This window comes from Centrocercus urophasianus, unplaced genomic scaffold, assembly GCF_019232065.1.
Source record: "Centrocercus urophasianus isolate 14NV4802_14NV808 unplaced genomic scaffold, USGS_Curo_1.0 seq_17, whole genome shotgun sequence".
Taxonomy (NCBI): domain Eukaryota; kingdom Metazoa; phylum Chordata; class Aves; order Galliformes; family Phasianidae; genus Centrocercus; species Centrocercus urophasianus.
This window is the reverse complement of record NW_024884722.1, coordinates 24,507,458-24,529,149: the sequence shown is the minus strand read 5'-3', so window position 1 is coordinate 24,529,149 and position 21,692 is coordinate 24,507,458. Positions and strand designations below refer to the sequence as shown.

The 21,692-nt window shown below is 41.3% G+C and overlaps 2 protein-coding genes across 2 annotated transcripts; both read left to right on the top strand.

The window, feature by feature from the left end:
• The first annotated feature begins 1,668 nt into the window (after positions 1–1,668).
• On the top strand, positions 1,669–7,070 carry STOX1 (storkhead box 1). The gene is made up of 4 exons (XM_042818253.1): positions 1,669–1,687; positions 2,147–2,329; positions 3,676–5,944; positions 6,990–7,070. Exons 1-4 carry the CDS (start codon positions 1,669–1,671, stop codon positions 7,027–7,029), a joined length of 2,511 nt encoding a protein of 836 aa, XP_042674187.1. The 3' UTR covers positions 7,030–7,070.
• Positions 7,071–7,917: 847 nt separating this feature from the next.
• Positions 7,918–21,351, top strand: LOC122159975 (nucleolar RNA helicase 2-like). Its single transcript, XM_042818129.1, has 15 exons — positions 7,918–8,051; positions 8,480–8,749; positions 9,805–9,880; positions 10,399–10,577; positions 11,860–11,977; positions 12,882–13,067; positions 13,610–13,755; positions 14,347–14,496; positions 16,163–16,324; positions 17,005–17,124; positions 17,904–17,977; positions 18,145–18,304; positions 18,591–18,725; positions 19,929–19,973; positions 20,736–21,351. The coding sequence occupies exons 1-15, from the start codon at positions 7,947–7,949 to the stop codon at positions 20,997–20,999; spliced, it is 2,190 nt and encodes a 729-aa protein (XP_042674063.1). The 5' UTR covers positions 7,918–7,946; the 3' UTR covers positions 21,000–21,351.
• Positions 21,352–21,692: the final 341 nt, after the last annotated feature.

Sequence of the window (21,692 nt, the reverse complement as noted above, 5' to 3'; positions counted from 1 at the left end):
GGCACAGGATCAGTGGGATCATTATCATAGAATAGAATCACCACGATTGGAAAAGATCTCCAAAATCATCTGGTACAACCATCTGCCTACCATCAATGTTTCCTCACTAAAATATTTCCCTTTATGCTCAGCTTAACACTCCTGCATAGACCTCTCTGACTATAGAACAGAATTTTTAGCTGTACTTGTTATTGTGTCTGTTCTGTCTCAGTGGAAGTGGAATCATATAGTAGAGATTATTATTGATTTGTATTTATTTTTTTCCCTAGAATTATTTACTGTGAACCCTTTATGGTTATGAAATTGTTTGCCTCAATCTTTAAGGACTAACTTGAGCTCTGGTGCAATAAAATGTGCTTCTGTTTATTTTCTGAAGACTTGCACGAGAAACAACTTACATGTCATTCTTCCTAGAGGCTGGAGATGCAAAAAATCTGCAATTATTGAACAGCTTAATGAAAAGTGGTAGAGCTCATGTTACAGTCAGGATAAAAAAAAATCACTTTGTATTAGTCAAGAACAACCAGAGGCTTTCCTGTACACCAGTGCTCATGTTACAGACAACTTGCCCACACTGTGATGGATATGGGCTCTAAAAGGGTATTCTTGGGTTCTGAGTGCCCAGGTAATGAGCAGAGTTTGAAAAGACTGGCAAACCAAAGTGAAAGATAGTAATACATGATTGCTGGCAGACTGCCTAGATAGGAGTTGGTAAATACAATTCTAGCTTGTATTTCAAAGTCAGGAGGGAATGCTGTTTAATATTCCTATTGTTAGCACTATTGATCTACTCTGGGCATTTTAAATAATTTTGCACTGTGAAAAATGCAATTTCAATATATACTCATTTTCCTTCAGTATCAAGCTGGTTTTTGCTTGCTACTTTTCTTAAATGCTACCTTGGAAGACCCCTCCCTTAAAGATGACGTGGGATTTGAGGCTGTGAGACAGACACAGAGAGTGATGGAAGATAATTAATATCAATAAAGATAATACATTCCAATTACATTCGGTGTTTTACTCCCTAGATCTACAGGAACAAATGGTAAAACTGGCTGCAACACCGTGCCTACAGCAGAGAGCTGAGACAACAAATTGTTCTGAAGAGTTATTAGTGAATGCTGATGGGTTTTTCCCATACAAAAAGAAAGATTGCAATGGTTCCTGCACCTGCAAAGAGTATCCTAGAAACATCACCGGGGAAACCGTGTGCCAGGACTCTTTTTTTTTTTCAGTGCTTTTTGTTGAAAGTAATCGCAGTTGGAAAACAAAGGTCAAGAGCAATTTGAGCTTTCCCAAATGCAATAGCTAAACTCATTACTGAAAGAAATGTTTGTGTTGTCGTTTTCTGCTGAAAGGCTAAATATCAGGTTCCCGAGTCAGCCACCAGGCTATCCAATTGCAGCTCAGCCAAACCTGAATGTCACTCAATCTCAGATGTCACCTCTCACTTGCGGGAAAATTACAGTTAGCATTTAACTCCAGCTTTTGCCTCGTGAAGTAACCAGCTGGTGCTGAGGATAGCTGGAGCTTTCTCTGCAACAGAGAACAGGGAAGAGATCACAAAATACCACCAGGTGTAGGGAACAGATCATTGGTCTAAAAAAAGGGGAAGAAAAAAGCCTGTTATTTTTTTTTGTCTGAGAAGGTATATGTTGTCCTGTCGTAATGCATGCACAGACCTCAGGTAAGTTCCTGCTTTCTGCTTTGTCATCAGCTTTCAGGGAAAGTATTAATTTCAGGTTTTCTTACATTATTTACTTTTGACTATTGGATGTTGATGTTTTTCATCAGTTACTCTGAGAACTATATATTCTGTATGGTTCATACATAAACAGTCATAAAATAATCAGCAGTTATCAGATGAGCTTCTCTCTCTTGACTACCTCATTACTGAGCTAAGGCTTAAGCTAGACTTTAATACCAAACAAACAAATGTGCTTGAAGTAGCCTTTTGCTTCCATCATTACAAAAACACATTAAGTATTTAGAGCCACTTGTCTTCCCTGAGAAATCTTTGAGTACTTTGCAAATGAAAAGTAATTGAGGGTAAGGTGCTCGTGTTGAAGCAACAAAAGAAAATCTAATTGAAAATCAGCTATGACTAACAGAGAAATGAAATACTGTTCCATTCAAACTGTTTGTTTTCTTCTTTTTTGTTCCTTCTGGAGAACAGGTGGTACACTCCCTGCTCTGATGAATCCATGCTCACTATCTCTGTCTATTCCTCTGGTAGAAGGAATCTACTGTGCCATATCAGACATGAATGCAGACCAAACCATGGTCACACAGAAAACTTTAGTGGAGCAGTTAGCGAAAAAGTATCCAGGTAATGTGTTTGTTTCCCTTCCTGTAAAAATGACTCTATCATCAACCTTGAGTTATCTATTCATATTGGATGAGCAATGCATAAGAATATCAGCAAGCAGATGAGAGAATACTTGAATATATATACAGTCCTTATCAATCTGAAAGCAACAGTAACATTCCTTTCAGTATGAGGATTAATAAATCCTTGAGAATAACCAAGGGAACTGGGTGCAGCAGTGTGCTGAGAGTATGCTCCTCAAGAGTGGGAAAGCATACACGAGGTGTTCAGGGAACAGGTCTGGAAAAGCACAGAATAGACTATTTGTCATATCAGTAAGACTTGAGGTCCTTTTTAAGAAGAAGCAGAAATGCATTTGGCTTTGGTGGCAAAGGAGTTTGCAGCCTGGGAGCTACAATCAGCATCTGCTATCATAAATGCAAGTGGTCTCAAAATCAGATTTGTTGGTCAAATTCCAGCTTCTCCTTTCCTGAAAGCAAGTTTATTACACCAAGTCCTCCTTTACCGATGGGACAGCAGACACTTCCATCCAATGCTGCATTTTCCTTCAGTGTGAAAAGTGTTCAATTTCCTTCAGGTTATTGAACTGGGGTGTGGGAGCATGTATGTGAGACTCTGTAGGAGCTCATTATAGCCTTTTGCAGGAGGTTGTTTGGTTTCATTCTAAGCTTTCTCTTTTGAAGGGTTGTAATCTCATAGCTCTGCAATTGTTATAAGTAAGCTTTCCCATTACTGGGAAAAATTTTAATGCAACCCCATCAACTGGTTCTGAAAGCTGCCAGCAATGTGTAGCCTATATGTGAAAACTGAGATTCCACACAGTACCACTTACAGCTCAGCTGGAAGGAGCACTCCATGTTTACAGAAGGAGAGAACGTTTTTCTTGCTGTTTTCACCTTGTTTTGGGAGTCTTCACTCTTGTGGGCCCAATGATGTTTCCGTGCTGCCCTCACCTGGCAAGCCCAGGGGGTTCTCCTTGATTCAGGGCTGCAGTCTGCTGTCCCCAGCCAGATTTTGGGGCAGTCACTGCCATCTGAAGGGAGCCTCAGGCGAGTGGGTGGCAGACAGCTGGGTGCTAGCACTGTTGCTGGCTTTGGTGGCGTGTAAAAGAACAGTCCTGCTATTTGTCCTGAGGCATCTGACACTTCCATGTTGAAATTGAGCATTTCCTATCCGTACTTCAGCTGCCACATCAATTTCAAACTTCTTTCTGAATCTTGCAAACTAATTGCATTGGGCACTTCATGCTGACTCACTTCCAGATCTATCGTAAGCTATTTTTTTACCAGTTCTCATTTTATTTGAAAAATCTTTTCTAATTTGAAGTATCTGTACCTTCCTTGTAGGCACTGCAGTTCCCTCCCAGAAAATCTTACACAACATCCTTGGCACTCTAATTAAAGAAAGGAAGATCTATCACACAGGAGAGGGATATTTCACCGTTACCCCCAACACCTACTTTGTCACAAATGATGCTGCAGAATACAATAACAGGGGCCAGCGGACAAACAGTGAGGATGCTTACCAGGCAACCTGGGAAAGCTGTGCAGACCCAGTGGAAGAAAACATTGCTAAAGTATCCCGTTGTCTCCCTGGCCAGAATATGCTCTGTGAACAAAGACTTGAGCAGCTAATGAACCAGGAACCTGAGGGAGGAGGCAAGAAAGGCTGCAGTGACGGAAAGCCTTTGATTCAAACTCAGGTCATCTCTTCATCAGCTGAAAACCGTGCCTGGGACACCATGAAAACCCTGACATCAGTAAAAGAGAAACTGAAATGTAGAAGATTTGGCCTTGGCCTTTTCTGGAGAAGTACTTCTAAAAAAGAAAAACATAAGGAGTACTCAACGTTTTCAGCCCAGTTTCCCCCCAGCGAGTGGCCGGTCAGAGATGAAGATGACTTAGATAATATTCCACGTGATGTTGAACATGAAATCATCAGGTGTATTAACCCCACTCTTACCGTTGATAATTTGATTAAACACACAAGATTAATGCAAAAGTTTGAGGAGAGGAAAACAAATACCACTAAGGATATCTCGGCTGAAGTGTTAACACTACAGCAAAAGTATCTTTCAAAGGAGTGTGTTCAAAAGGCACAAATTAGAACAGCAAAACACAAAAGGAAAAAGAAGCCAAACAGAGAGAAGCAAATCAGCAGAAACAACTTGAAACCTCATGTGCATGAGCCAACACCCCAAAGTGAGAAGCTGGAAGAGAACATTTCACTGCTTGTCACAAACCAACAGCCGCTGGATGCAGCGGTGGAATCCCAGGTCCTATATAAAAAGCAAATTAAGAATCCTTTTCAGGGTCTCTCATGGAGACACAGCTTTTATGCCAAAGCATACAAGGGTCGTATTAACAGCCAGCGGAAGTCCAGGAGACGAAAGCAGGAAAGAGATTTACAAAGGCTTACAAAGTCCTTGGAGTCACCCGGAGCCTCCGAATATGAAGCTGAACAACTGCTTGCTGAAATGCAGGCTGACAACACTAAGCAAAACAAATCACCCCAAGCTCATAGGTTTTCCTTCCAATTAAAGAAAAACAGCTTAAGTGACAATGTCAGTTATCTGCACAGCAGTACTTTGCGAATAGATGATAAACATAAATACTTTCTGGAGAGTAATGTTTCTGAAGACAACGTCTGCAGAGGAACTGTGAAAAGAAATCCTGGGAATATTAAAAAATCCCCAGACTTCTACACTGAAGATAAAAGTGTGCGTAAAGAAAAAGCAAAACATTTACTACATCTGAAAGGCGAATGTGGCAGGTACAAGGCTGACGCTGTTGGTGAGTTGTTGGACCAAGCAGCAAATGAATTTCAAAACGTCCACCTCTCAAATTATACAACCAGTGTTACAAGGGAAACAGAATTTGGTGTGACACACAGACAAAAGACTGATAAAAAGAATGAACTTGTATTTAAATACGACTGTACCAACTGTTCTGGATCAACAAAGCTGGAAAGCAACAGATTTACCAACAGATGCCATCTTCAGAACCAGAAGGTACATGATTGTGACAAGTGTAGTTTGTTGCATCTGGATGACAATTTTGAATGCAAAGAACCACATCAGTTGCTTTCTTGCCATGCATTTTCAGTCGCAAGAGACTGGAGTAAAGCTGTGCAAAAGATGGGGACTGCTCTAAAAATCTCTAAGGTTAATATTTATTCAAACCAATACAATACAACTGTAAATAGATATGACTCTGGAGGGTATGGATACAAGGGAAGTGCTGATTTTACAGAATCAACTTATGGCTCAAAAAAGCATCAAAAGCCAGACCTCGCAGAAGAAAGTTGTTTGTGCAGCCAGGTTCTTCCAATGGTATCCAGACAGGAGAAAGAAACCAGCTTTACTGAATGCATGAAGGCTTCAGCTGTAGATTTTTGTGACACTGATGAGGCTGACGCTTTGCAGAACCGCACCTGTGAGATGGCAGAAGTAGTGGCATGCCACAATCTGGGCCCACAAGCCAAAGAAGCAAGAACCCCCCCAGGAATAACAGGTCTCATTTTAATGAATGAATACACTGTGATACCAGGACAGAATCACACAGGAGGGGCAGAAAACCACAGCATTACAGGAGACAGTGGAATTGACTCCCCAAGGTAAGAAAATACATGTAACATAGTTACATGTATCATCACCTAGTTAACAACAATCATATTTGTGTAGACCTTTTGCTGTAGATCATAAACACCCCTCCCCAGCAGCAAAACTGGTATTATCTTTTACATATGACCCAGAAACACTCAACATTTATAGTGCTCCCATGCCGTATTCCATAAACCTTCTGCTTAAATCTGCTATGCATATGCTGCTGTTTGTATTTTGCATTTGCATTCACAGTACAAGATGGAGATGCATAGTTGCGGAAATGCTCAGGAACATGGATAAACTCAACGTGTTTCTGTTGGCAAGACCATCCAGCTTGCCATATGACATTATAGATATTGTCATAGTTACCCTGGCTGTAGGTGAAGAATAAAATGTGTTTTATAAAGATGTCTAATCATAACTTAAAGTGCAAAATGTCCAACTTGCTCACAAGAGACAGGAGAATGTTCACACCACCTTGAGGGAGAGGCTCCTTTCACTGGCTACCTGTAGCCTGTAACTATATAGTTTTTCTTAGAGATTTTTTGAATGTTTCTTAATGGAAAACGAATTGATATTAAACAAATTTTACATAGTTGCACATGGGTAAGACTTACACAGCTGTTAACTAATTGGCAAGAACCGAAGTTAAAATGCTGTGTGGGGAAAAATTACATCAATTTTTAATAGCATTCTATGTGCCTAAGACCTTGAATGACCGATGCTTAAGTGCAATTAAAGCACTCATTTGAGTCCTTTAATTAAAGGTCATCATTTGAGATGTGTCATCACCTTGAGCAGCTTATATATACAGGAGCAAATCACATCTTACAGTTTTTAAGGAAATGCTGCTGGAGTGGGGTTTTGGTTGTTTGTTTGTTTTTTTTTTCCCTTAAGCAGCTTTTTGGCACAGTTCTCCTGTATTCCTTGGAGGCGGCCACTTGGAGCCCCTTGGTCAGTCTGATGGTATTGATGCCATCTGAGGTAGCAGAAACCAAAGCAGTACTGCTTTGTCTTTAGACCGTGAAGACTGACATCTAATAATTATTCTTTTAGATGGACTGAAAAGAAGATGAAGCTTCCTGCCAAACTCTGACAGCATCAATAGCAATGTATGAAGAACATATAGAGAGTGGAAGGGCAGTGACAAAAAGTGCCTTGTTTCAGCTAATTCTAGCCAGGAAGGCTTGCTAAGTTTTTAATAACATGTCAACTTTTTATTTCTAATAGTGCAAGCATACTATAACTGCGCTTGGTGATGTCTGGGGCTGCCTGTAAATGCAAGCCTTTTGTTAACATTTTGGAGATATCAATAGCAGAAATGTATTGGTTTTTTTTGTTTGTTTGTTTTTGCACCTCCTCGTCCAATAAAAATGAGGGCTGACACGGTGCGTTCGGGTCGGCTGTTCGCTGGGGGCGGGCACGCACTGCCCAAGCACAACTGTATTTGACCTGAAAATTGCTGAAGGCGTTTCCTTCTCGGGACCGAGGGCAGGCGCTGCACCTCCTGTCAGAAAACGACGCAGAGCACTGGATCGGCACGCACCTTTTCACACGCAGACTCCTTCACCGCCGAGCCTTTCTCGCTGCCCCGCCGAGCTGCACGGGGCCAACAGTGGGCTGATGAGCTCTGCAGTGTGAGGGAAGGCGCCCAACCGCGCGCCCCTGCCTTCTCTCGCGAATTGGAAGCGCGCTCTGCCGCCCCGCGGATAATTTCGATGCCTTATTCCCGCCTTCTTTCTCTGCCCTCATACACGTGCTTTACACGGTCACGGAAGGGCGCCAAAGCACTCCGCCGCCGGGAAGTCCGGCCGGGGCGCGCGCGGGGCACGCTGGGACTTGTAGTTCAGGCCGTGCGGGGACCCCGGGGCACGCCGGGATTTGTAGTCCGGCCGAGGGGCGGCCTCCCATTGGCTATGGGGCGGCGGCAGTTCGCCGGGATCGGCACCGGTTTCCGGGGTGGGGTCCATTTCTGTCACGGCGCGGTTGCAGCGCGGTGGCCGGCAAGCGACGATGCCTGAGGCTACCCGGATCCGTGCCGGCAGCGGGGCCGAGTCGGAGCCCGACAGCCCTATGGAAAGTGAGGCTGCGCCAGACGGCAGCCGGCGGCGGCGCAAGGTACCGGGGAGGGTTCCGAAGCCTGCCGAGGCCGGCTCCGGCCCGCTTGTGCCGCTCCTCCCACGTGCCGGCGGTCGCGCTTCCACCTCCCGGCACGGCGTGGAGCGGCGCGGGCTGCTGGAGGCCCCGTCCCTCCGGAGGAGCTCGGGCCGGGCAAGGCCTGTGCCGCGGGGTACCCGGCCGGGCCGGCCACGTGCATGGCCTCCCGGAGGCCTCGTGGTGAGGCGGGACCGCCGGGCAAGCGGGGTTGGCCCGGTGGGGCGGCTGGCCGGGTAGGTGTCCTTGGGCGGGGGCTGAGGTGGAGACCGAGCCCTACGGCGTGGGCTCGGGTGTCCCGATAGCGGGAGGCGCCCGGCCCGCCTCTGAGAGCAGCCGGGAACGCACGTGTGCGCGTCTCTCTGACGGCCTTGTTGCTTTTGGCTCGCCAGAAGGAGAAGAAAGAGAAGAAATCCAAGCGGCACGATAAGGCTCGGAAGAGGAAAGCTCAGGCAGATGAAAGCGAGCAGTCGGAAGAAGAAGAGAGTGACTTGCCAAAGCCCAAGAAAGCAAAGAACGGAGGGAAGCAAAATGGGCACGTGAGGGAGGAGAGCCCAGAGAATGCCAAGCTGTCTTCTATCAGTGCCAAATCCACCCACAAGAAACAGCCCAGCAACTCCAGCGAAACGTCCAGCGGGGATGGGGACAGTGACCAGGAGCAGGTAATGGGGGTACCTGGTGTGCCATGGTGACAAGGGGAGCTTTCAGCACCTGTGTTACAGTCAGCCTACGTTTAGAGCAGGTTATCTTCGTTTCTTCGTGTGTGCTTTTCCCTCACAACTAATGGGAAGGCTGCCCTTTGACTTTCCAGACTGAAAGTTGCTTGGTTGTTCTTGCTGGCAGTTGTTTGCAAACAGTTGGAATTGTGAGAGTGCTGAAGTTCTAGATCAGCGCCAGTGGTTTCGTGTCAACAGTGCCAGTGCCGTTGGAGCTGCTGGTTGCTGCCTTCAGGCTGCACGCAGAGGGCATCTGGGTGTGATTTACTGGCAGTGGCTGTGATCACTAGAGATTTGTTTTAATTGGCTTCTTGCCAATAAGAGTTCTTCTGTGGTAATTTTTTTTTATTATAGTTAGTGGAGAAAGAAACATAACAGTTTTTTTTTTTAATGCGTGATCTAATAAATTGTTAGCTTTTAATATGATAAGATCCATCTTAGTGTAGTAAAATGTATCATTGTAACAGTTTTGTATTTTTCAGCCCTTTTGTAGTAATGTTTTTATTTTTTTGGACTTTGATTCTACCTGCTAAAACATACATTGAAGTGAGGCTCTAGGAAGATTTGCTGGTCTGCCTTGTTTTGTTACTCCTAGGAATCAGTTTGTGTCTGGAAATGACTGTGCTGTACAAGTTGGGCAGTAGATGGTTAGCTGGGTCTCGGGCTCGTTTCTTGCCCGTTACAATGCACTCTGGTTGCCTGTCAATAATTGTTTAAAATATAATCTTGAGAATTTTGGGGGGTGGAGTTTGGATGTCTTGCATTATTATGCCATTGTATTTAAGGCAAAGTCTTCATTTGAATTACAGGTTGCTTCTGTCTAACTTTGAAATATAATAATAAGTAAAACAAAGAAGGCTCTTCAGCCACAGCTATGATGTTGTTACTGAAAGTTTGACCTTTGGCTGGGACACCAGTGTGTATGCTGTTATCCTGCATTTTCTGATCGTCACACACGGTATTCGTAGGAAACATTTTATGAATTATTATTTACTTAACAGGAAATGACTGAAGAGCAGAAAGAGGGTGCTTTCTCCAATTTCCCTATCTCTAAAGGGACCGTTCAGCTTCTTCAAGGTAAATTTCTTTTCATGATGTGATTTGCCTAGCTCAGGCTTTACAGTAGAACTTCAAATGAAAGATAGCTCAAAAAATGGTGTGGGAAATTTTCGGTTCAAAGTTATTTCATAGCATGTAAGGGAAAACCAGTTATATTTAGCATCTCTGACATTAGTTTGTGAATGACTTAATGTAAAGTGAAGAGATGAAGTAATATTGACATTTTATTTGAAAGTAAAAGTTTTTCTTAGCTAAGTGGGGAGCACTACAATAAATAAATACAGCCAGAGTATTTAAGAGCTTTCATTAATGGCTAATAATTTCGTCTGTCCCTGACTCTGGTGCTATGAAGTAGGAGAGTAAGGCAGGCAGCCCTAAGGTTGTGTCAGGATTAAATCAATCCTGTGTGATTAAATAAATCAGCGGAGGTGAAGATAAAGTCTTGACTTGCTCTAGGCCTGTTTGGTGGATGTTCTGCTAAGGGTGACCTCCTTTGAGGAGTATTGTATTAAAGCAGTCTGTTCTAATTGTTGCAGCTCGAGGAGTGACATACCTGTTTCCTGTGCAAGTGAAGACCTTCCACCCAGTATATTCTGGCAAAGATGTAATTGCTCAAGCACGAACTGGAACAGGGAAGACTTTCTCTTTTGCTATTCCATTAATTGAAAAGCTTCAGACGGACTCGCAGGAAAGAAGAAGAGGCCGTTCACCAAAAGTAACTACCTGGCTAGAATGCTGGTTTTGTGTTTGTCCTATGCCCAAGTGATTCAGAAGATTAACTCACTAAAAAAGTGCTTCACGTTTATGCAGGGATAAAAGCTATCTCCTTAAATAAGTTTGTTGAAATGGTGGGAGATATTAAAAATACTTATTTTTCAGTAGGACAAGCAAAAGATGTTGAAACTTTTGTTCAAGAGAATGCACGTTCATTACGAGATGTCAGCATTCTGATCAACTAAGTTTATTCTCTTAAGTTTATTTTACCAAATTCTTATAGTGTATCCCCAAATTAGATAGGCCAAAGCTGATCGTATGCTCTTCTGTGGTGGGAAATGTTTTGTCTGTGAAGTTCATCTTGTCACTCATCTCATGGGCTACGTGAAACTTAATTGAAAAAACTAAAAGGTATTAGGTGTTTTTTTTGCATCCAGCCATCATGTTGGCTGGCTTGGGAGAACTGACTTGAGATTTCATCTTGCAGAGGAGAGTTTTTATTGAGGGAGTCTCTGTTGTCAGATTTGAGAGTAGTATTGCAACTATTAAAACTCCTGTGGCGTGTCCGTCATCTACATTGAGGACTGTGCATTGGGAGAGAAGAAAACTGTTGGGCTGCTTTTGTGGGGATATCAGTGCAGGTTGCAGAACTGTGCTGAGCTCCAGTTTGCAGACCAAATGTATGTTTCACTGAGACAGCTGATAGGTTTTGGTGGCTTTTCCTTACACCTTCTCACAGGATTGTAAAGGAGTACCAAGCTTGCAGGGCTTCTTGTTTGTATGTTTTTGAAGAAACTTTTCTTATCCAAATTCTTTGATCTTATACTCAAGCAACTGTTCAGAAGCTAAAGTTAGATAAGATTTAAGTATTTCCTATCTAATAGTTAGAAACTCTGTCTTAAAAAGGGTAATGCTGAAGGAAATGAATGCTGTTATGAGAATCTTAATCAGTGTGCTTCCCTAATCTTTGCTTAGATAACTATTTGAACCATTTTTTTTTTTTTTTTTAATGATGTTATGGTCAGACCTAAACTGGTGGCTGAAAGTCTAATGTTGACTAGCTTGCCCAGATAAGCTGTGGGTGCCCCATCCCTGAAGGTGCCAAAGACCACAGATTGGGGCCCTAGGAAGCCTGAACTGGTAGGGGGCAGCCAGCCCATGGCAGGGATTGGGACTGGATGAGCTTTGAGATCCCTTCCAATGCCAGCCATTCTATGATTCTGTGAAAGCAGCAGCTAGGTAGAAGCCATGTTGAGAATTTATCTGTTTGTCATTCAATGTAGGTTCTGGTTCTTGCTCCAACAAGAGAGCTGGCAAACCAGGTTGCCAAAGATTTCAAGGACATAACGAGAAAGCTGACAGTAGCTTGTTTTTATGGAGGAACACCATACAACGGACAAAGTAAGTGCTGCACCAGCAATAACTGACATGTCAGTTGACTGGTGTATTTGAGAAATGCAATTGGGTCTTTTCAAATGCAAGCTTTAACTCTAGATCTGAAGAGCAATTGTGGAGTATTCAGTGGTTCGGAATATCTTTTTAGGGTGGGAAATAGCTGCAGCTCTCAATTATATTCTTGGTGTTCTTTGTGTGCTCTCATACTTTGAACCAAACTGAGAGAGCTTTTATTGTATACATACACAGAGTATTTGGGGTAAGTTCTTATAAATGTTTGTATTTTGTTTAAAAAAATGTGAAGTCTTATAGCTGTGAGTGGATGTGGTTTTATTCCTCTTTGTGGTGAGGGGTATTACAAGATTTGTAAGGAATAAGGAATTTCTGTATTTTGCCTGCATAATTTGCTGTGTTGATAGCTTTAAACAAGACAAGGGCAGGAATGAGAGTAAACACTTTTCTTACAACACATCTTACATCATTAGGGATGAAATTTCCTTTTCCTGCATAACTTTGGGAAATAAATTATTTCAATAATTTAGACAGGTTTTGTTTGTTTTTCAAATCTGGCTAAATTAAACAATCTGGAAAGATGCAACTATTTCCCAGGCACGTTAAAATAACCTCTTTGTTTGCAGTGTAATTTAAACCATGAGCAAAATGAAGGGAAATGGGGAAGTTTTCTTTTTTCTTTTTTCCCAGGGAGGGCAGTAGAATGTCTGATATCAGTTTTGTTATTTTTCCCCATTTTTTCCTCCTTGTCATCACTTCTCACTTGTTTGTTAATAAAGTACTTACAAGTGGTTTAAGAAGCTGATATTGATTGTTCTTCTGCTACCAAGTGTCTCTATTGTAGAGAAACCTCCTTAGTTGACTGCTAACTCATCTTCTGCTCTTTCTTCTTTATCAGTTGATCTCATTAGAAGTGGAATTGACATTTTGGTTGGGACACCTGGTCGAATCAAAGACCATCTTCAGAATGGCAAGCTGGACCTTACCAAGGTGAAACATGTTGTCCTTGATGAAGTTGACCAGATGTTGGACATGGGATTTGCTGAACAGGTGGAGGACATCTTACGAGTTGCGTACAAGAAAGGTAATCTCAACATTTTACTAAATAGTAGGAAATAAACAATCATTTTGTTTCAGAAAATATGCTGAGGTTTTAGCAAAGTTGCAATCTGGCTTTATTTATAAATGATTGAATAGTGTCTTCTAGGAAACGTGAATGTAACGTGTGAGGAAGTGTGAAACTGGGAATTCATAGAGCCATCACAAAGCTTAAAATCCAGTACCCGGATCCAGGAATCTGTAGATAACTTTCCTTGACGTACACCTAGAAGTTGTACTTGATCTCTCTCCTGTTAAAAGAAATTTGAAGCTTTTCTTTCTATCCATCACTTAGAAGCAGACTGGGTTTTTGCTCATAGTGATTTTATTCTGTAATCTTGAAAATACTTGTAATTTTTAAAGCTTTTTTTTTTTTTCCCCTGGTCTTGATAATGCTTAAATTAAAAAGCAGATTTTCCTTTCGTATTTTAGTTGGTGAGATTTCGTGTCATATTTTTAATAATGGTGTAATAAACTAGTATGCATCTATAAAAGAAGACGTTTTGAAACATTATTATTTGTTTTAAGATTCTGAAGACAATCCCCAGACGCTGCTGTTTTCTGCAACATGCCCAAACTGGGTGTATGATGTGGCCAAAAAATACATGAAGTCTAAATATGAGCAGGTTGACTTGATTGGGAGAAAAACTCAGAAGGCTGCTACAACAGTAGAAGTGAGTAATCTGTCTGAAGGAAACATTTTCAGATCTTATCCCTTTCACTTTTTGACACATCATCACATCCTAAAGTGCTTTATCGGGATAACGTTTAAGCTTTTGGGAGTTATTTTGTGGAGATTTACTGTTTAGATTTAAGTATTGTCTCACAGTTACTTTGATAGATCAGTTGGTGGCATCCTAATTGTACTGGAGGAATTGAAAGAATGTTAATCTTGAGCTTGAAAAAAGCTTGTAACACATAGTATTTGTTTCACTTTATCTGGCATAAAGCTGTAGCTACTAGAGCTGCGTTAAATTCTGCACCTCTTTCTGTCCTTCAGGAAAGTAGTGTATTAACTGCAGTTTTTTAAAGCAGAGGGAAAGCAGATTTGAAGACTGTTATTTTTTTTTTTCTTACTGTAATTATTTCACTTAAAGTTAGACTGATCATTGTGTACATAAGGGCTTTCTGAATCTTGCATGTTCCAAAAATGTTTTGCCCAACAAGGAATTGTATAGCTAGTATTGCTGAATTTTCCAATTTCAGATGCTTTAAAGAGTCTTGTGGGATTTGTATAAGCTAACCTCAGGAATTCCTTTCCATAGCATTTGGCCATAGAATGTCACTGGTCTCAGAGAGCTGCAGTTATTGGAGATGTCATTCAGGTCTACAGTGGCAGCCACGGGAGGACCATTGTATTTTGTGAAACCAAAAAGGATGCAAATGAACTGGCTCTGAATGCATCAATCAAGCAGGTATTCCATCAATTTTATTAAGAAACAAGGCTGTCACAGGAATCAACCCTACATTGATACTGGACCAATGCTGAGTTCAATTTTAGGGTGACTTTGAAAGTGAAGGAGAAAGGATTTTGCAAGTGGTCAGATCAAAACAAACCCTTAGAAAAACAAAAAATGGTTGAAAGTTGATGCATTATAGTCTTCTGGACTAGGCTGTACTAACAGGCGTCGGGCTACATTTTGCTTAGAGGTTCTTGCTGACGTTAAGTGAAGCAGTTGTGAGTTAGTTTCTGTCCTTTTATAGAGAACTGTCTCTCTTGGATTAAAACATGGTGACTGACTTGGAGACCTACTGGGATGGTAGCTCATGGTACTGGAATAGCAGTTACTGAGCTGTGATGTTGATGTTAATTAGTACTGTCAGAGGGCCCAATTAGGATTTAGACTAGTAATGTGTCAGCGGCTCTACCTGCTATTAGCTGCTGTGAAGAGTTTAAAGCTGTACGCATAGGAAGAATTCAGTACTGCTATTTATCTCCTGTGGATGAGCTTTAGTGTTTTTCCTGCAATTTATGGTGCAGCACAGTAGAAAAACACTTGTGTGCATTATTTACGATGTGCTGAGATGCTGGGACTGCATGCTCCTTTCTGGTGAAAAGTTCTGCAGCAGCCACTTTTTCTGTATGTATTTTCATTAGGGAAATGGGTTAACCAGTGTCTAGAAAGCAGGTTAGCATTATGTTCCTAGGGAAAGGAGAAGCTCGTTGAACTGCCACAGCTGTGTTCAGGAGCGTTGCTCCTAGGTCCTAGGTGACCTCACTAACAGCTAAACCTGAGCGTGGAGCCTTGTCCTGCGTTACTGGTGGCGTTAGTGATATCAAATCTTGCATAGGCAATGCAGAGCTGATCTTGGCAGGTAAGAGAAGTGAATTACTGAGACGTTTCCATTTTTGCACTTTAATGCTCACTAGCAACATTTATGCCTATTCCAATTATTAGGTGACATTAACCCAAAGCTGTGTGAAAAACTTTTTGAATCCAGTTGTGACTCTAGGATTGCATTACGATTGTTTGTTTTGCTTTGAATACTGCTTACATGTGGAAAACTTAAATGACTATGAGCAAAAGGTGAAATGATTTTTGTATGTTTTGAGCTTTGCACTTGTTATTACTGTAATACTGAAGAACTTCAAGTCGTACTAGATTAAAAAAAACACTGAAACCATAGGGTGTTTTTTTTAGCAGTACTTCTGTTTTAATCGTTTAATTGGTAGCAGGGGCAATTAATATACTTAGGGGGATTAAGAAACAACACTGGTTTGGAAGAGATGTCTAAATTAGTGCTGTGAAGGCCTGAGATGGTTAGTTTTTAAACGACTAAGCTTTGCATAGAGAGCCTGGTTGGAAAGCTGAGGCATAGTTGTTCTCATAGGTCACAGTAGTTAAAGATGGAGATGAGACGCATGTTCCTGTTCTGTGTTTTTTTTTCTGTAGTTTAAAGGTCTTTGAGATAGATAAATAAGAAGCACTGAGTACATATTCTGAAACCACTGAATTATTAGTTGGGAAACTCAATTTTTCTATACAGCGTCATAGTAAGATAACAGTCAGAAGTGACCATAAAACAGAGCACCCATATTGCTGAATTTCAGTGCAGTCCTGAAATAATGCTGTTTTTCAGGATTGCCAGTCATTGCATGGTGACATTCCTCAGAAGCAAAGAGAGATCACACTGAAAGGTTTTAGAAACGGTGCATTTAAAGTTCTGGTTGCAACCAATGTAGCTGCCCGTGGTTTAGATATCCCTGAAGTTGACCTAGTTGTACAAAGTTCACCACCAAAGGTAAGTTGAGTGTCTTGCAATAAGAATATATTGTCTTGTTTTCAAGTAATAAGTGTTAGTAATTGTTAGTATGCACCATAGAGTTTATCATCATTGCATTTAAGCGTAAGGAATGTCTTGATATACGAGGGATATAAAGGGAATTTCTTTGAGGATTTTTTGGAGTACATCAGTGCCCAGAATATTTAAAGATGTTCCTAAAAATGCTTTCTTTTATGACTTTCTGAAGCCTTTCCCTCCAAGGCTGTATATGGTAGTTACAAGTCTGGAAGCAGTGAGAAGCAATGAAAAGCTGCTGGTCTTGCAAGAGTAACAAAGCAGGGGCGTGTGTGAGGAGGAGACCTCAGCAGTGAGAACAGTGCCAGAAGTTAAGAGAGTTTAAAAAAGTATATTATTGTTTAATGAATTCACTATTAATAGCTCAGAAACCGTGCTTTCAAGCTGATAGGCAGGAGATGTGAGAGGAATGCACACCATTTTTTGTATTCTCCATCCTTTTAAAGTATTATGGAAAAGCTTGCTGTTCTGAATTTAGTGAAACGATATTTTTTAACTTAGTTCTTAGATGCAGTTTTTGTGCATTGCTCAGTCTAAATTGTCATCGTTTCTACAAAGATATGTGAGTGTTACTGATGAAATTGCAGTGAGCTGAGTAAGTCATCATGCTGTTTGTTTTGAAGGATGTGGAGTCCTACATCCATCGTTCTGGACGCACAGGTCGAGCGGGCCGGACTGGGATCTGTATCTGTTTTTATCAGCGAAAGGAAGAAAATCAGTTAAGATATGTGGAACAGAAAGCGGTAAAGTACAGTTTTCCTCTGTTCTTGAGCACCAAATGTAATGTTTTAGGGCAGCATATAAAATCCTCATGTCATCTTTTGTTTATGTCAATAAGAGTACGCTATACAAAACATCCAGGTGAGGTTCAGTTATTCTGCAATGTGGATATGCTGTGTGGAGCAGGCAGCACACTGCAGATCCTTGTACTCACAATTTGTCAACAAAGGCCATAAGATTCTACCTTTGGAGATGAGAAGGGCAGGCAAGGGGAAAGCTATGACATGTTCATTGTAGTTTTCACCCTGGACTTATTGTGTGATTAATGACTGGTATGCATGTAGCTTCACTGATTGTGAACTTCCAGCAGTGTTCCATAGGATGGTTTTCTCATACAGTTCAGATGAGATGGTTTAAGTCTCAGGCAGGTAAAACTTAAGCTTGAGCTGAGAAAGGTGGCATAACTCGTACTTGAATTCTAGTCTGATCTACTTGGATTTCTAATTTTGTTGATAGTTTGTGGGATTTTTCCCCCCTAGAATATGTCAAAATGGTCTCTATTCTTTCCAGTTTAAAGCCAAGGGATCACTTAAACTGACCTGGTACATAAACGGTGTTTGTTATCCATATTGCTGTATGATTACCTTTGTAGTTTTCTGTAACAAAGCAGGGAGTCAAAATGATAAGACAAGAAAAATGTAAGATTGAAGTGGTTGTTTCATTAAGTGTCCAACACTATTTCTTTAAAATTTAATTATTTATAGCTACAACTTTCATCTGTATTTTGTTTTATAAATTTCAGGGCATTACATTCAAGCGTGTTGGTGTTCCTACTGCAACAGATATAATAAAAGCTTCCAGCAAAGATGCTATCAGGTGTGTTGGGTGATTCAAGCTCTACTGTATTTTCCTATCTTTCTAGTTCAGAAGGGCTGGTTGGACTGTCCATTGCTGTCTCTGAGCTCTTTGAACTCATCACTCTTAAAGTCTTGGACTGCTGGTTTTTATTTCTGTTCCCAAACTAGCAATTTTTTTCTTCTTAGATGTCTGGATTCTGTTCCCCAGTCTGCTATTGATTATTTCAAAGAGTCTGCTCAGTTGCTAATAGAAGAAAAGGGACCAGTTAATGCTTTGGCTGCAGCTCTAGCACATATTTCAGGTGCTACTTCCATTGAACAGCGCTCCCTGCTGAACTCAGATGTGGTAAGTGTGCATGGCTTTCAGGTTTGTCTTTGGAAAAGCAAAAACAAACAACTCGCTCCGCATTGCTTAAATGGAGAATCATTTATGTCTGCTCATGGAAACTGCATTTAGGCTACTAACTGCTGCTATGTTAGCTAAGAATGTAGGGCCTTTAAGTATGCCTGTTCTCTCATAACAGAAACTATTTGAAAGCATAGTTTATCAATGGTAAAATAGCAGGCTTTTGTCTGATAGGTGAGCTAAAGCTTATTCCTTTGACTGAATGGAACATGTCCCATTTCTGCAGGGATTTGTTACAATGGTACTGCGCTGCACTGAAGAAATAAACAATATGAGCTATGTTTGGCGAAAACTACGGGAACAGCTGGGTGGTGATGTTGACAGAAAGGTGAACAGAATGTGTTTCATCAAGGGAAGAATGGTAAGGGTTTTTTGTTGCTGTTTTGTGTGTGTGTGGTTTTTGCTACTTTTTACTCTTCTGGTTGTAGCCTTTTTCCTCAGCAAATGGATGAGTAGGTGGTTAGTTTTTCCTGCTCCCATTCCAAGTTCTGATGAAGATCCTCTGACTAAAGGATGGCCACGATCTATTTGGTCAGTGGTCATCTCAGCAGCTTAGGTTTCTGTTCTACTGATGTGTTAAGGAGTACAGTACAGTGTAACTGGCATGTCCAGAGAGGTAGCAATACAGGTAAAAGGTACAAACTGTGTTTGCTTTTATGATAAAACATATAACAGAATTTTTCAGGACAGTTAGCTCTCATAATACACGTTATATCTCTGTAACCTAAAAACAATCAGAAAGTTACTTTTTGGTTTGTGTACATGATAGTTGTACAGTTACTGTTGCAAAGCTTAATGTGGGACAATATTTTAAGCAAAACTAATTTCCCGTCCTCTTAATATCTCAGATTCCACATGCATTTTCACAGACATGAAAATGTGATAAAACTGTCTGGGATTTGTAGTGACACAGAACAAGGAATGCTTCTGTGAGCTGTTAGGCAGTGTTGCTGATTTGCTCCATTGTTTTGCTTTTTTGGATGTATTTCTTGTTTCTCAGCATGCCCAGATCAGCAAATCTGTAGAGAGACTGTGATCTTGATGACTTAATTCATATATGTGCTGTCAACACCTTCATTCTTTGATCTCTTCTTCTGCTCTTATTTTTCCACACGCATATACATTTCCATACATCCTCCATTCATGTCAGTGCTCAAGTTCCTATTGCAGTGCCATGTACCAAGTATTAAGAAAGCAGCCTGTGTTTGCCAGTTTTTATGTGGTTTGTGTAGCCTGGGATGGGAAAAACAACCAATAAACTGAAAACAAATTGAGAAACAGACATGTACTGAAGGTATGCATTTCTTAGTATAGGAGAAACTGATTGGAGAGAATTTAGGGATGAGTAATGGCAGATGTGATGAGGAACACAATTTGTGAAACACTGGTACTACTCTTCTAATGTTCAGAGATTTTGAAGCATCTTAATGCAGCATAAAAAGCTTTGAAACTGAAAGTTTGTGTTAGCACAAAGGTTTATAGGTTCTGTTAGACTCTTTTTCTTTAGCTAACAATCAATTAAAAGGCTAGATTTATATCCATTGAAACTGTTCTCTCTTTTTAGGGTGTGTGCTTTGATATTCCTGCAGCAGATCAAAAGGACATAGAGGTATGTGCTTCACTGAAATTTCTGGTCACAGCGGACTTTAGATGAAACTGGTAGGACAGGGTTAGGCTGAAAATGTTATCGAGGCTGTGTCCTGCCTCTTCTACATCCAAAAGGGATGGCTGTGATGGAACAGAAGAATAAAACAAACATCCAGTGTTCCTTTCCTAAATTATTCACATATCCACTGAGAAGAGTGGTGTGAATAACCGACCCCTTAATCCTGCTGGATTGCTCTTGGTATGCAACGTTTCACTTAAATATGCCTTTGTTTCCATCCATCCCTCAGTTCTGTTCCTCAGAGAAATCAGGTTTTTGGCAGAGTTAACATTCTCATGCCAAATTGCCTAGACTTCCAGTCTTTCATTCCAGTATTACTTCCTCAGTGCATCTCCATTCCCTCATGGCCCAGTGTTTGTTTGCTCCTAAAACTACTTCTAGTTCTGGATCAGAGGTGGTGAAGATGGAGGCTGGTGAGTGGTGGGTCAGTAATAATTCTAGTGGAATTCTTAAGCAATGCAAAGCGGGGTAAGAGCTGAGGCTGCTCTGTAAATCTCTGTGGTTGGTGTTGCTTCTGGTGTATGGTGTCTGAGGCATACACAGACTTCCACCTTCTATGTTGGAAAATTTTGAAATCAGTATTGATCAATAGTTAGACACTTGAATACCCTGTATTTAATGGATCTTTTCAATTTAGTAATTAGGGAATATACCATATTTGCATTCTTCAAATTTAATTTGATGCATGTGATATTATTTCAACAGGAAAGATGGGAAGATTCCAAGCAGTGCTGTCTGTGTGTGGCAAATGAATTACCTGAGCTAGAAGAATCCCAGCGAGGAGGTGGAGGAGGAGGAGGAGGAAGAGGAAGAGGAGGAGGAGGAGGAGGAGGAGGAAGAGGACGAGGAAGAGGAGGAAATAGCAGAAGCTTCTCAGGCTCCAGGAATGGACGGCGGGGTGGCTCGGGAAGAAACAGGTTCAAAAGCAGCGGCCAGAAACGAAGCTATGACAGAGCGTTTGATCGCTGACCTCAGAAGCCTGGAGTGGAGAAGCAGGATGGCAGTATTTTATAATATGTTAAAATAGGCTGTTCCTGTGTCTGTACCACTTCAAAAAAACATGTCATTCATTTTTTGGGGTTTTTTTCCTCAGTACTACTTTGGTCATAAACAAGATCATGTTGTCCATTAAAAAAAAAAAAAAAAAAAAGCAACTGTTTCTTTACTGCCATTTCATCTGTGTGTAGAACCTCCATCTTTGTTCCAGAACCCGTGTGTCGCATCCAAACCTGTAGCCTAGCTCACTGTATAAAATATAGATCTTAACTGATGGCCAAACCTGTACATTTTCCAAAAAGGTTACAAAAAAGTAAAATATTATTTTACAAACTTGTTTTGTATGTGAGATGTTTTTAATGTAGTGCTGAGGAGTTTGAGAGAAAGCAGATGCTTCTCTCAGGATGCACCTTACATGGTATATATGGGCAGCGAGAGGTGTGTGAAGGCTGAAGGACAGCCAGTATCATTCCAGTCTCTAACAAGGGCTGTGTGGATGAGGGTTGAGTGATAGATGTTGTGTACCTTGGCTTCAGCAAGGCGTTTGACGCTGTCTCCCACACCATTCTCGTGATAAAGTCTAGGATGTGTGAGATAGATGAGTGGACAGGGAGGTGGACTGAGAACTGGATGACTGGCAGAGCTCAGAGGGTGGTGATCAATTGT

Coding starts and splice junctions, on each gene's coding strand:
- STOX1 (XM_042818253.1), top strand. Junction 2,330..3,675: donor GTTAGCGAAAAAGTATCCAG/GTAATGTGTTTG, acceptor CCTTCCTTGTAG/GCACTGCAGTTCCCTCCCAG. Junction 5,945..6,989: donor AGTGGAATTGACTCCCCAAG/GTAAGAAAATAC, acceptor TTATTCTTTTAG/ATGGACTGAAAAGAAGATGA.
- LOC122159975 (XM_042818129.1), top strand. CDS start 7,947: ATGCCTGAGGCTACCCGGATCCGTGCCGGCAGCGGGGCCGAGTCGGAG. Junction 13,068..13,609: donor ACGAGTTGCGTACAAGAAAG/GTAATCTCAACA, acceptor ATTTGTTTTAAG/ATTCTGAAGACAATCCCCAG. Junction 14,497..16,162: donor TGAATGCATCAATCAAGCAG/GTATTCCATCAA, acceptor GCTGTTTTTCAG/GATTGCCAGTCATTGCATGG.